General features: G+C 37.7%; 3 protein-coding genes across 3 annotated transcripts; 2 read left to right on the forward strand and 1 right to left on the reverse strand.

The window, feature by feature from the left end:
- Nucleotides 1-839: 839 nt before the first annotated feature.
- LOC124172770 lies at nucleotides 840-2,122 on the forward strand. Its single transcript, XM_046552260.1, has 2 exons — nucleotides 840-1,000; nucleotides 1,975-2,122. Exons 1-2 carry the CDS (start codon nucleotides 840-842, stop codon nucleotides 2,120-2,122), a joined length of 309 nt encoding a protein of 102 aa, XP_046408216.1.
- A 258-nt stretch (nucleotides 2,123-2,380) lies between these two features.
- LOC124172771 (putative nuclease HARBI1) lies at nucleotides 2,381-4,377 on the forward strand. Its single transcript, XM_046552261.1, has 3 exons — nucleotides 2,381-2,393; nucleotides 2,642-2,883; nucleotides 3,904-4,377. The coding sequence occupies exons 1-3, from the start codon at nucleotides 2,381-2,383 to the stop codon at nucleotides 4,375-4,377; spliced, it is 729 nt and encodes a 242-aa protein (XP_046408217.1).
- Nucleotides 4,378-8,248: 3,871 nt separating this feature from the next.
- On the reverse strand, nucleotides 8,249-10,182 carry LOC124172772. The gene is made up of 4 exons (XM_046552262.1): nucleotides 10,095-10,182; nucleotides 8,993-9,249; nucleotides 8,761-8,911; nucleotides 8,249-8,422 (listed from the first exon to the last, which is right to left on the reverse strand). Exons 1-4 carry the CDS (start codon nucleotides 10,180-10,182, stop codon nucleotides 8,292-8,294), a joined length of 627 nt encoding a protein of 208 aa, XP_046408218.1. The 3' UTR covers nucleotides 8,249-8,291.
- Nucleotides 10,183-10,723: the final 541 nt, after the last annotated feature.

Raw genomic sequence — 10,723 nt, forward strand, 5'->3', positions numbered from 1 at the left:
TAATCGAAGCCGCTTTCTCATTCATTAATTAACGCGCCGAAGGCGCTGTCTCGCTGTCCCGGTGAATTCCTTCACCCTAACCAGCCAGATTACAGGAGATTTCAATTTTTTTGCGCAATTGTCTATGTTGTGTGGGTAGTGTTTTGTTTGTGTGAGCAGAAGCTTATAACTAATATGGAATTTGACATTTACATATTGAAATTAAATGAGTACATTGATACATTATTAAACCTTTAAATAACAGGTTTTCTTTACCTTGGTAATTTGGGGTATTTACCTTTAAATTTGGATGATGAGTGAGGAGTTACTTTACTCTCTTTTTATAATGAGTTTATTATTTATTTATATATTTTTATTTATTATTTTTAGTTCTTTTTCTTTTGATTTTTTTTCTTTCGCGAGAGGGCGTTTTTTTATTTTCCCCGCGAGAATTGCGTCATAATATGATCTTTTGGTGGCTGACGGTGGAGTCGGACGACGTGAGGTGGAGGTCTGGTTTAGGCGCGGGATTTGAGGCACCCGCTGAGCATGATGGGCCACGGGGGCTGAATCGGGAATGAGGAGGCGGCGGCGGGTTTCGCCTCGGGGATGCTGCCAACACCTCTCTCTCCCAACCGTATTCTCGAGGGTGCGGTCCAATGAATGCTACTTTCGCTACCAGACGCTACTGACGGAAGTGCTCCGGAGCTCCGGTCCATAGGCGCTACGTTCGCTACGAGAATTTCTTTTCGGACCGGTTAGGAGCGAAGCGAAATCAAAATGGCGGATATAAATGAGGGCGGGCTAGCTGCACTTAATAACATCGAGGAAATGGTGATAATTGCGGCTGTAAGGCGAGTATGGCCCCTGCTCCTTATTTGGAAGACGACGAAGAAGATAGAGTGCTGGAGTTCCTGGCGGAAGAAATCCGGGAAGAGCGGAACAAGATTCCTCGAATTGAAGGGTTTGTGGAGAGGACTATCCCTTCATTTTCATCCGCCGAGTTCCAGTCGCACTTCAGGTTAGCTTTTATGTTATTTCGATGGCCCCATTAATCTTTTTAATCCCGTTCCGTTTCGTGTGAGGTCGGTAATTATTGATGCCATGGAACTGCATTTCTCACTCTAAAATAATATTCACTTTGTACGTTCCACACTAATAATTTGTTACTGACAATGGTTTCGACAGAGGACATGTCATTGTAACCATGTCTAATAATAAGCCATAGTCGGTAATAAGTTATTACTGCGGAATGTAAAAAGGGAATTTTACTTTCCAATACCGTGATTCCTCTTAACGAAGCCAGAAATTTGGAACGGCATTTCTAACTCCCCCCCGGCATGGTCGGTTATATGTTATTAGTGCGGAACAGTGGCGTAACTACGGGGAGGGGGGTGAGGGGGAAACACCCCCCCCCCCCCCAAGCCTCAGAGAAATAAAACTAATATTTTATACTATTGTCCAGCTTTGACTTATCATTATTGCCTTTATTCAAAGTGAAATTTTAAGTGCCTAAATGACGTAAAATTTAGTTCCTGGCATGTTGTTTTTCAAAAATCCCCCTGTACCCTGGATCCCCTTCTGGATCCCTCACCCCTAGACTCTCCCATCCCCCCCCCCAAGCATATTCCTATAGCTACGCCACTGGTGCGGAACGAACAAATGAGTTTTATTTTCCATTATCATGGTTCCAAAAAGCAAAGCCGGAAACTTAGGACTTTTTCATTCCTACCCCATCTAAATGTAACCCATTTCCATAAAAAAATTAAGTACTCATGGGTAGGTAAGTTACAGTTTACTCACTTGTAACATATTCACATATTATGGCTAACGACTATTGCTATTATTCATCCATTTCTATTATTTTTGTATCCTACTTATCTTCAGAATGTTATTAATTGCATAAATTATGTGTCAAAAGAAGTTCATATAATTGTTTCTCATGCGTACTACATGCCCCTTTTCATTATTTTTTGTATCTTTCTGAACTTTAAGGCTGCTTCCGGAGACTTTTGAATTCCTTTTGGGAGAGATTGGAGAAAGTCTGCGGAGAGACAGTGCTTGGGGAAGGGTCCCAATTGCTGAAGAGAAGCAGATCCTCATTTCATTGTGGCGTCTAGCCACGCCTGATTCCTATCGGTAAGTGCTTGTCAAGGTAAATTCCGATAATGTAACACGTACATGATTTTATAATTCTACCTTGTGGATATTAATCTGATGAAGTTTTACTTGTTGAGTGGTTCGAATGGGAACAAGTTTACTGTGTCACTCTTTTCCCTACCCCAACTGGCTCTATACTTTTCCACCCTGCTCATAATGATAATAATATTTCTTCTAATGCTAACAGGATATCCCCTTTTACTAGCATTGTAATATAGTCGTAAAGGACTTAAGAACATCCATGGCGTGGATAGGTAAATTAATATTCTTGCAGGATTCAGCAGAGTTTTCAAGTGATCTGAAAACCACTGGTGAAATTTTGAGTAGGGAGGGGTCTCTAATGGTAGTTGTAATGTGTTGAAGCAATGATTGATGTTTTGAAATAGAACCCACAGAAATGATAAGCTTACATTCCAGTTGTAATAGCAATTAGTTTGTACCATTATACCTTATGATGTTGTGAGTTTTGCTTTACTAAATTGAATTGATTGATTTGGTGTAGGTAAAGCCACGGCAGTGAGAACTGTGAGGAGAGTGACTCTCGCTCTCACAACATTAGCCAAGAAGTATATAGTGTGGCCAACCGGGGAAGCAGCTGTGGGTGTCATAGATGGATTCGCACGATCAAGTGGTTTCCCCGGTGTGATCGGTGCCATCGATGGCACTCATATTGAGATACCGGCACCAAATGAAAGTGCTGCTGCGTATGTAAATAGGAAGGGATACCACTCTATCCACTTACAGGTGTGTATGAACTTATTAATTGCATTGATTGCTAAGAAAGAGACTTGGTGAAATATTTTGCATTTTGTATTGGAATCCACCAGGGTTGATTGATTTAAATCACTTTGATTTAATTCATGATTTAAATCATAATGTGATCTATATGTTTGATTTTTAAAGAGTCGAGGAAAGGAAGCTGTAAGTTCATAATTTTGATTCTTATTTATTAATTAATACAATAAATCGACAGTTATCAGCATAATGGTGGCTCTTAAATAGAAATGATACTGTAGGAATGCATGAGACCTGAAAATTTGAAAAAATGTCTTTGGTTAGAATACTAGTGTATCCGTTGAAAAAAAATTTTTTCTGATTTAACTTCTAAGCGTAGGCACCATACAAAGTTGCAATTACAGAATTTTTCTAAACTTCATATGCTTTAGAACCGCATAATATAGTACATTTGATACATCCAATGGCAATTTTATATTATGCTGGTGTAATTTTTAATTTGATACAATTGGCATTTCCTTAGTTCTCTCCCCTGATTGACTAAATGTTGTATTGAGTTTAGAGTATGTTGCCTCTTATTGTCTCTGCAAACGATCATTCTCCAATATGCTGCCCAAATAGTTAGTTTTGCAAATAACTGAATTTTTTATGAATGATGAATCGTAAAATCTCATTTAAATTAATAAAATCCGATTAAAATCAATAAAATCCGATTTAAATAAAAAAAATCGACAAAAATGATTTTTTTGAAAAAAAATTAAGATTTTTATCAACCCTGGAATCCACACTAACTCTGTTTTTATGGATAATGAAATGGTCTTTATGACATCTTTAAAATTGCTTTTCCGTCTGACCTTTGCCTGTTGCCTTTTAAACGATGTTTGTGTCATCTGTAATTATATAACTGGGGTAGTTTGTGGGAGAGATTCAGGTTGATAGTCTGTCCTATTGGCACCAAAATTATTATGATTATCTGGTTCATTTTCTGCTGGTTTGTGTCATCAACTCTTCATTTATTCATCTTTTTAGGCCGTCTGTGACAGTGAGGCTGTATTCACCCACTGTTATGCGGGCAATGTGGGCTCTGTCCATGATGCCAGAGTCTTTCGGCTTTCAGCCGTTCATAATTTCCTTAATGATGAAACGAAATTCCCCAATGACAGCCATATCATTGGGGATGCTGCCTATGGGTTACATCCCCAGCTCCTGACCCCGTATGCTGACAATGGCCATCTGTCACAAAGGCAGAAGAATTTTAATTTCACTCATGCTTCAGCCAGAATGGCCATCGAGAGAGCCTTTGGCCTCCTGAAAGGCCGGTGGAGGTCATTACTCCACACCCTGGCTATGCAGGACTTATTGTTAGAGCAGGTGCCAATAGTAATTTTATCTTGCTGCGTGTTGCACAATATCTGTTCAATACGGAGAGATAGGCTGCTGGCCGGCCTGCACAACAATGTCAACCTGGGCAGGAAGAAAGAGGCCGAGATGCAGGGAGGTTGAAAAGGGACTTAATTTGTGCGCGTCTGGCTGTGAGGGACGTTTGATTAAGGTGTCTTTTGTAAGTGTATATAATAATGTAAATGTCTCTGATGCTGATACTTCTATCTTGTGTTGTTTTTTGGTTTAACCCTTTCAGTCCCACCTATCTTTAATTTCAAGTTATTTCGCTGAAATTCGTTATATGTGACTTCTTACACTTCGTAACACCGATAGTATTCAAGGATCTCATTTTATTTATTCACATACTTTTTTACATAATTTTTTAAATAATGGACAGAAATGTACCGCTGGGACTTTGGAGCCCTTTTTCTCTCTCGTCTAATATTCCCAAAAAAAGATAAGCCAGTGATTTTTCTTTATTAAACTCTTTATTTTAAGAGTTTTTACTTATAAATCTACATGGAACTCACTTTTATGATTTTAGCAATTTTTCCTTCATCATAAAATATCGTGATAAACAATAATTTTCTGTTTTTTCTAGAAGTATCATATAAAGTTGAGTGAAATTTACAATTATTAGCTGTAGTTAGGTATGGTAATGTTGAAAACAATTTCTTGTGGCATTAAGATACCAGTATACAGCACAGTGAGAACACTATATATACGGCTAAGAACGCCACGAACCATGCTAATTAGAAGCTAACAGCACACATTTAGTGTCCTTAGACTTATACACTCCTAAACCTGTGGAAGTGTGTGAAAAATCAAATTCCCCCCTTTTTTTAACTCTTCGTCTCCCTTTAGGCAAGGTAAGCCTTTTCTGTGGACTCTCACAGTTCCACATGCTAATGTCTTTTCAGACGTAAGCTGTTCAAGAAGATGCAGCGATGTATGAAAAAATTTATACATATCTTTTTCCCCAAATATTTTGTGTGAGATGGAGAACAACGCATTCTCCTAGGCCATATTTATTAAATTGTTTTTCAATTCCTCATCTTTCCCTTGATGTATCCTAAAGTTTTTGTGTATCCAATCATATCACTGATTGCCCAAATTTTGTATCCCCTTTGATTGGTTTCTTAGGGTTGTACTGTTTCATTGAAATGCGACCTTTGAAAAGGTCCACACTTTCATCCACACTCCACTCTCTCGTCCCTCTATAAACTGAACAAAATGTAGCATTGAGTGAGTCTGTAAGGAGGCGTAATTTGAAGCATTTATCTTTACATTGTAGTGTTATCTTTGAATTGTCATTTATGTGTAAATATCTCAAAATTTTCTTGAAATCTGATTCTTGACATTGTCCGTTTTACAACAGAGACGCCCAAATCAGGCTGAATAGACCAAAAATGTTTTATACTCAGTAGTTGGTGATAGCCCATGAGGAAATAAGCTCCTCTCGTTTCAGTTTCAATGCATGCCCTTTTTTGCACAGCGTATAAATATCCTGCTGCTTAGATTTTTCCAACCTCGGATACTTTCAGTACATAGAAAGGGCATCCCATCTGGTTCCTCGTCATAAGGTGCATTTTCAATAGTTTCCTCATCCAGATCCTGAATCGCGGAATATTGTGATGCCTCAGGAGTTGTTAATTCATCATTATCTGCAAAATTACACCCATTAGTATGAGGAACCTCGTCTCAGCACGCAAAATATAATAAAACGACCAAAAATTTTTGAAACAAATATTTACCTATATTGGTGTCTTCCCCTATATCAGAAGGTAATTCTTCGAGTAAAATATGCTCAACTTCCTTGTTTCTTAAGACTTAAGAATACTGTATCCACCGTAATATTTTGAAAATAAAGTGCTTGTGAGCCAAAATTTTTAAAATAAGTTCGGTAAGTTTTCGTAATTTTTTTCACGTAGCGCACTCTTTTGGGGAGAACTTTAACCGGGCGGCTAGTAATAAGTATCAGAAATGTATCCCTGAAATCCAATTTGATGTACAAATGAAGGTCTTGGGTTCACGGGAAAAATAACGAGTGGTACATATATGTACCTCTGGTACTGAAAGGGTTAAGCTGATGAATATGTGATTTATATATGAAATAAAAAATAAATTGAAAATAAAACCCCTTACTTATTTTTTGAAACTACTCTTTTAATAGTTGTTACCACCTACAGGTTTGCATGAACTTGATGATTCCATTGATCACTGTTACCTGATGGTTGTGTCATCTGCAAATATAATTGGAATAGTTAGTGTAATACATTCCGGCAGCTTGTTAATGAAGGCTAGAAATGGCAGGTATAGGTTCTAGAAAGTTCATTATGGTTTCCCACATTGCAAAGGAAGGGGCCTGCAGATGACAGTATAAATTAGCTTTCTCTCTTGTAAATAAGATTGAATCCATTGGCTAGCCTGCCTTGGTAGGAGAGTTATATAATTTACTCTGCTAAAAGATTTATTTGAGATCAATAAATGAGGTGAGGATTCTAAACAGTCTTTGGACTCCAAGATATTGTCATGGAAGGTGAATTATGCCGTATTGATTTATTTATTATTCCTTAAGCTGAATTGATGCTTACATGCTGTAATATTTTTCAGTTAAGGAAGGTATTCTGTAATACATTGATTTTTCAAGAACCTTTGCGAAGGAAGATCTAAAATTCCATATACTGTTATCATCTCGATTTGTAAATAGAGAAATAGTTAAGTAATTTAATTAAATTGTGTGAATTTCTATTTGACGAAAGATTGATAATAAATATCTGGGAATGGAATTAGAATTAACTTGCCAGAGCTTTTAATACAATATGAATTTTAACACATCATCAATCTTAAAATTATTAGGAATGGCATTTCGGTTGGTTAATTAATCTACATTATACAAAATTTTCCTAGGATCTGTCATGATTTCTCATTACATAGCAGCATATTTAATAATTTTTTTTAGTATTGTCCATCTAAGGAGAAATTATCGCCATGTTTACTTAGTCATGTGATAATCTTCCATCCTTGCCTCTAATTATTGATTTAACATCCTCTTTAGCCTGCAGATATTGCCTTGACATGCAGCAAGCATGATTCTCCATGCTCTTCAAATATATCCTTTACAAGTTAATTATTACTCTACCTTTCCACCAAACCTGTTCTGCCTGGGATTTTTAATCATTCAGATTTCCTCACATCATAGTCACCTCTGCCATTAGTTACTCCAACCTTCTCATACTCTTCCTGCATGTCTATTCTTTCCTGTAAACTATTCTTCTAAAGTTTATGGTATTCCCTTCCATACTCAATCAGATCTTCCACATTCGTTGCATTAATAAGATTGAAACAAAAAGTTTGCAGTGGATAACAGTTGCATCAAACACAATGCTATTTACCCCAATTCTTTATCATTCCTAGGCTGCAGTGTTCCTGCCACTACCCGAGGTTTCCATTATTAATTCAATGAGCTCCGAACCCTCTACCCTGTGATTGCTATAATTCATGTGCAACTGAACCACCACTATGTTTGTGGTACATACCTCATTCTTACCACTATTGTCACAACCTATTGTATGACAGCTTCCTTCTTAATCCAAGGAGGACAAGAGTTTGCCCTCAATATCTTTCTTACACACCACCAGAACTGTGCCCCCTATTCCTTGTTTGAAATTTTAACCACATAATGTGGTTAAGCTCGTTCTACATGATATATTGAACCACTCAGTTGCATTCACTGCCAATGTTTTGACTTCCATTTTAGCTTTATTAATTTACCACATGAGCTTAGCTTGAGGCATAACTATGAAATGAGGCCACCTAAGGAAAATCAGTTGTAGTCCCTGCCTCTTAACGAAGGGAAAGGAATAACATACTCTGTGAGAGTATAAGTAACAATAAATCTTTTCAAAAACAACAATGTATTAAAAATATCACAATCAAATACATACAATATCAGAATACACACTAAAATATCTTACACAATTAATTCCAAAAATAATGCAAGCCTTCGCTCATCAAGTACAATTATTCAGGCTTCACTGCTTCTTCAGGCCAGACAGGAAATTAAACAGGCGGTCCTGTTTTGCCATGGCCTCGGCATGCATGGCCGCCCGCTGCTCCCTGCTGGCCTGCAAAGATTGCAGTACTGAATCCGCACTTGGTCTGCCTGAAAAGAGAGGAACAAAAATTGAAAAGAGCCGCTTTAAATTTTGCTACATTAGCTACAATTTTGATTGATGTAATACAATTACAAATAGAAAAAAGTGATCTAAATTCACAGCTCATAACAATGCTGAATACATCTTGCTTGGTGAACTATACAAAAGCTTATAAGTTGATGTTCCAATGTGATTTGGAGAATTTTCTGAAGGACGAAGAAGCTTCAGCTCAAAAGTGATCATAAAAAAAGCACTGCGTAGACTGATTAAGTCATATTTGTAAAAACATCACAGATGTTGCAGTCAAAACCAATAGAACTCATTCGATCAGTTGGCAGAGACTTACGTCTTCTTCCACTGCTACTTCCACTTCCACTGCTACTTCCACTTCCACTGCTACTTCCACTGCTAGGTGATGATGAAAACTCTATGTGTGCGGTATCTACCGCTCGCACTGGAGCCATCCATGGCTCCTTCTCAAAGAAGGAGTCCATTAGCTGAAAGGATAAGTCACACTAATAAAAAAAAACTGGCAAAACTAAATAACATTTATCAGGGTGGCATGAAAAGTGTAATACCTCCAAATAAACCCAATTTCTTCTGGAGTTCCCACTCCTATTGTTGTGGTCCTTGATGGACCTGTAGGTCTTTTTCAGGCCATTTATTTTGCTTTTGCACTGAGGACCAGTGACAGCAACGCCATTGGCCCTCAGTGCATCAGCTAGTCTCTCCCACACCTTCTTCGCCGACGTCTTCCCAGAGCTCAACATTGGCTCCTCCTCCTTGAACGTCTGCACAAGGAGGAGGATAGCCTCATGGGTCCAACGAAAGGTATCTGCAAAACACATTCTACAATTAATGACCAGTCTTATTGTTAGAGGTTACACAGAACATTAACTTGCATACTTTAGTTTGTCCTTCTGAATTCACGAAGGGTTTTGCATGCATTGTAAGGTAAAATTGAGGATAATCACATAAGATCTTTGCTTAGGTCTGACCACACGAGGCAACTAAAATATATTCCACAGTGCGCAAGTAATGTGTTCCAAAATGGGTTTTTTATCCCTCTGCATGATATAAAAAGAGGAAAATGATGGAGCACATGATGAGGACCCCACACAAAAGTCTCCTTACTTAACCAATATTGAATGCCCAGAACTTTAACAATGCGCTTAAGGTGTCTTAAGTAAAAAAATTTCTAGGATACACATGAAAATGTGAACGTGCAAAGGAGGCGAGAAATCAGTACCAGTATCTGAGCTATGAAAAAACACTTCATAGTTATTATAAGTTATAGTAATATAAATGTTATATAAGTTATAATAAATATAAATGTAATATAATGAAATGCCATACCATCCCCAGCACTCCTGCTGCTCTCTCCAGCTGCGAATAACATAGCCGATATTAAATCCAAAAGCAATCAGAATCATACTGAGGTTAAAATGAACTTACATCTACTAAGTATACCCAATGCAAGAAGAATACGTGATAGCCACTACACAAAACACCAACGGCATTTATGTATTCCCGGCATTTTAAGAAATTCATTATATTAAAACAGTACTGTCACAATATCAGAAAAATCACAGACGTAGTATTAAAAAAATACACAGCAACATACACTAACGTATTTGTGGCCAAGTAATAACATCGTCAACTTAACAGCCTAAGCCTTACCGTCAAAGGAGATCTCCCCTCGTGCTTGGTTGGCCAAGGGAGGCTCATCGTCTAAGTCTTCTAGAACAAAATAGTAAAAAATGCTCATTAGCGCAACAGGATGATTTGCAAACAGGCTGTAATTGTGAAAAGCTTTGCGGGATATCTTAGCGTCAACGCCTGATACAACGCGTGCAGCCGGCTGTGTAGCGGTTGTGGCCATGCTGCCATCTCCACCTGTAAATATCAGAAATCAATATCTCAGAGTTGCAGCGAAACTGTAGTAGTATATAATAAATAAATAACTGTATTTAATGCACGGGAAAACGTAGCTAATTGATAGTAAAACAATGCAGTGATATCTACACGCACATGTTCATAGCATAGAAGAGCGGCACGATACTTACGTCCCATTTTCGAGAAATATTCACAGAAAAATATATACGCAGTAACAAAGATAACATTGTAATACACGAGTTTATAATAATGAAACGCGTAGGCATTGACTTACGCTCTAGCGGCGGCCGGTGGTCCGGGCCACGTTTTTCACAAACAGGATCTTCTAAAATGAAAAAAAATAACACGGAAATAAGAAATACATGCCCAAAGAGAGAAATAGTTTCATTAAAACATTTCATAAAGACGTAGTA

Source organism: Ischnura elegans (genome assembly GCF_921293095.1).
Source record: "Ischnura elegans chromosome 13 unlocalized genomic scaffold, ioIscEleg1.1 SUPER_13_unloc_2, whole genome shotgun sequence".
Taxonomy (NCBI): Eukaryota; Metazoa; Arthropoda; class Insecta; order Odonata; family Coenagrionidae; genus Ischnura; species Ischnura elegans.

Excerpts from the sequence above, each read along its gene's own strand:
- LOC124172770 (XM_046552260.1), top strand. The coding sequence starts at position 840 with ATGGCCCCTGCTCCTTATTTGGAAGACGACGAAGAAGATAGAGTGCTG. Across the intron at positions 1,001-1,974 it reads GAGTTCCAGTCGCACTTCAG|GCTGCTTCCGGAGACTTTTG; the intron begins GTTAGCTTTTAT and ends CTGAACTTTAAG.
- LOC124172771 (XM_046552261.1), top strand. Across the intron at positions 2,884-3,903 it reads ACCACTCTATCCACTTACAG|GCCGTCTGTGACAGTGAGGC; the intron begins GTGTGTATGAAC and ends TCATCTTTTTAG.
- LOC124172772 (XM_046552262.1), bottom strand. The coding sequence starts at position 10,182 with ATGAGCATTTTTTACTATTTTGTTCTAGAAGACTTAGACGATGAGCCT. Across the intron at positions 9,250-10,094 it reads AGGGGAGATCTCCTTTGACG|ATACCTTTCGTTGGACCCAT; the intron begins GTAAGGCTTAGG and ends TGTGTTTTGCAG. Across the intron at positions 8,423-8,760 it reads AAGTAGCAGTGGAAGAAGAC|GCAGACCAAGTGCGGATTCA; the intron begins GTAAGTCTCTGC and ends CTCTCTTTTCAG.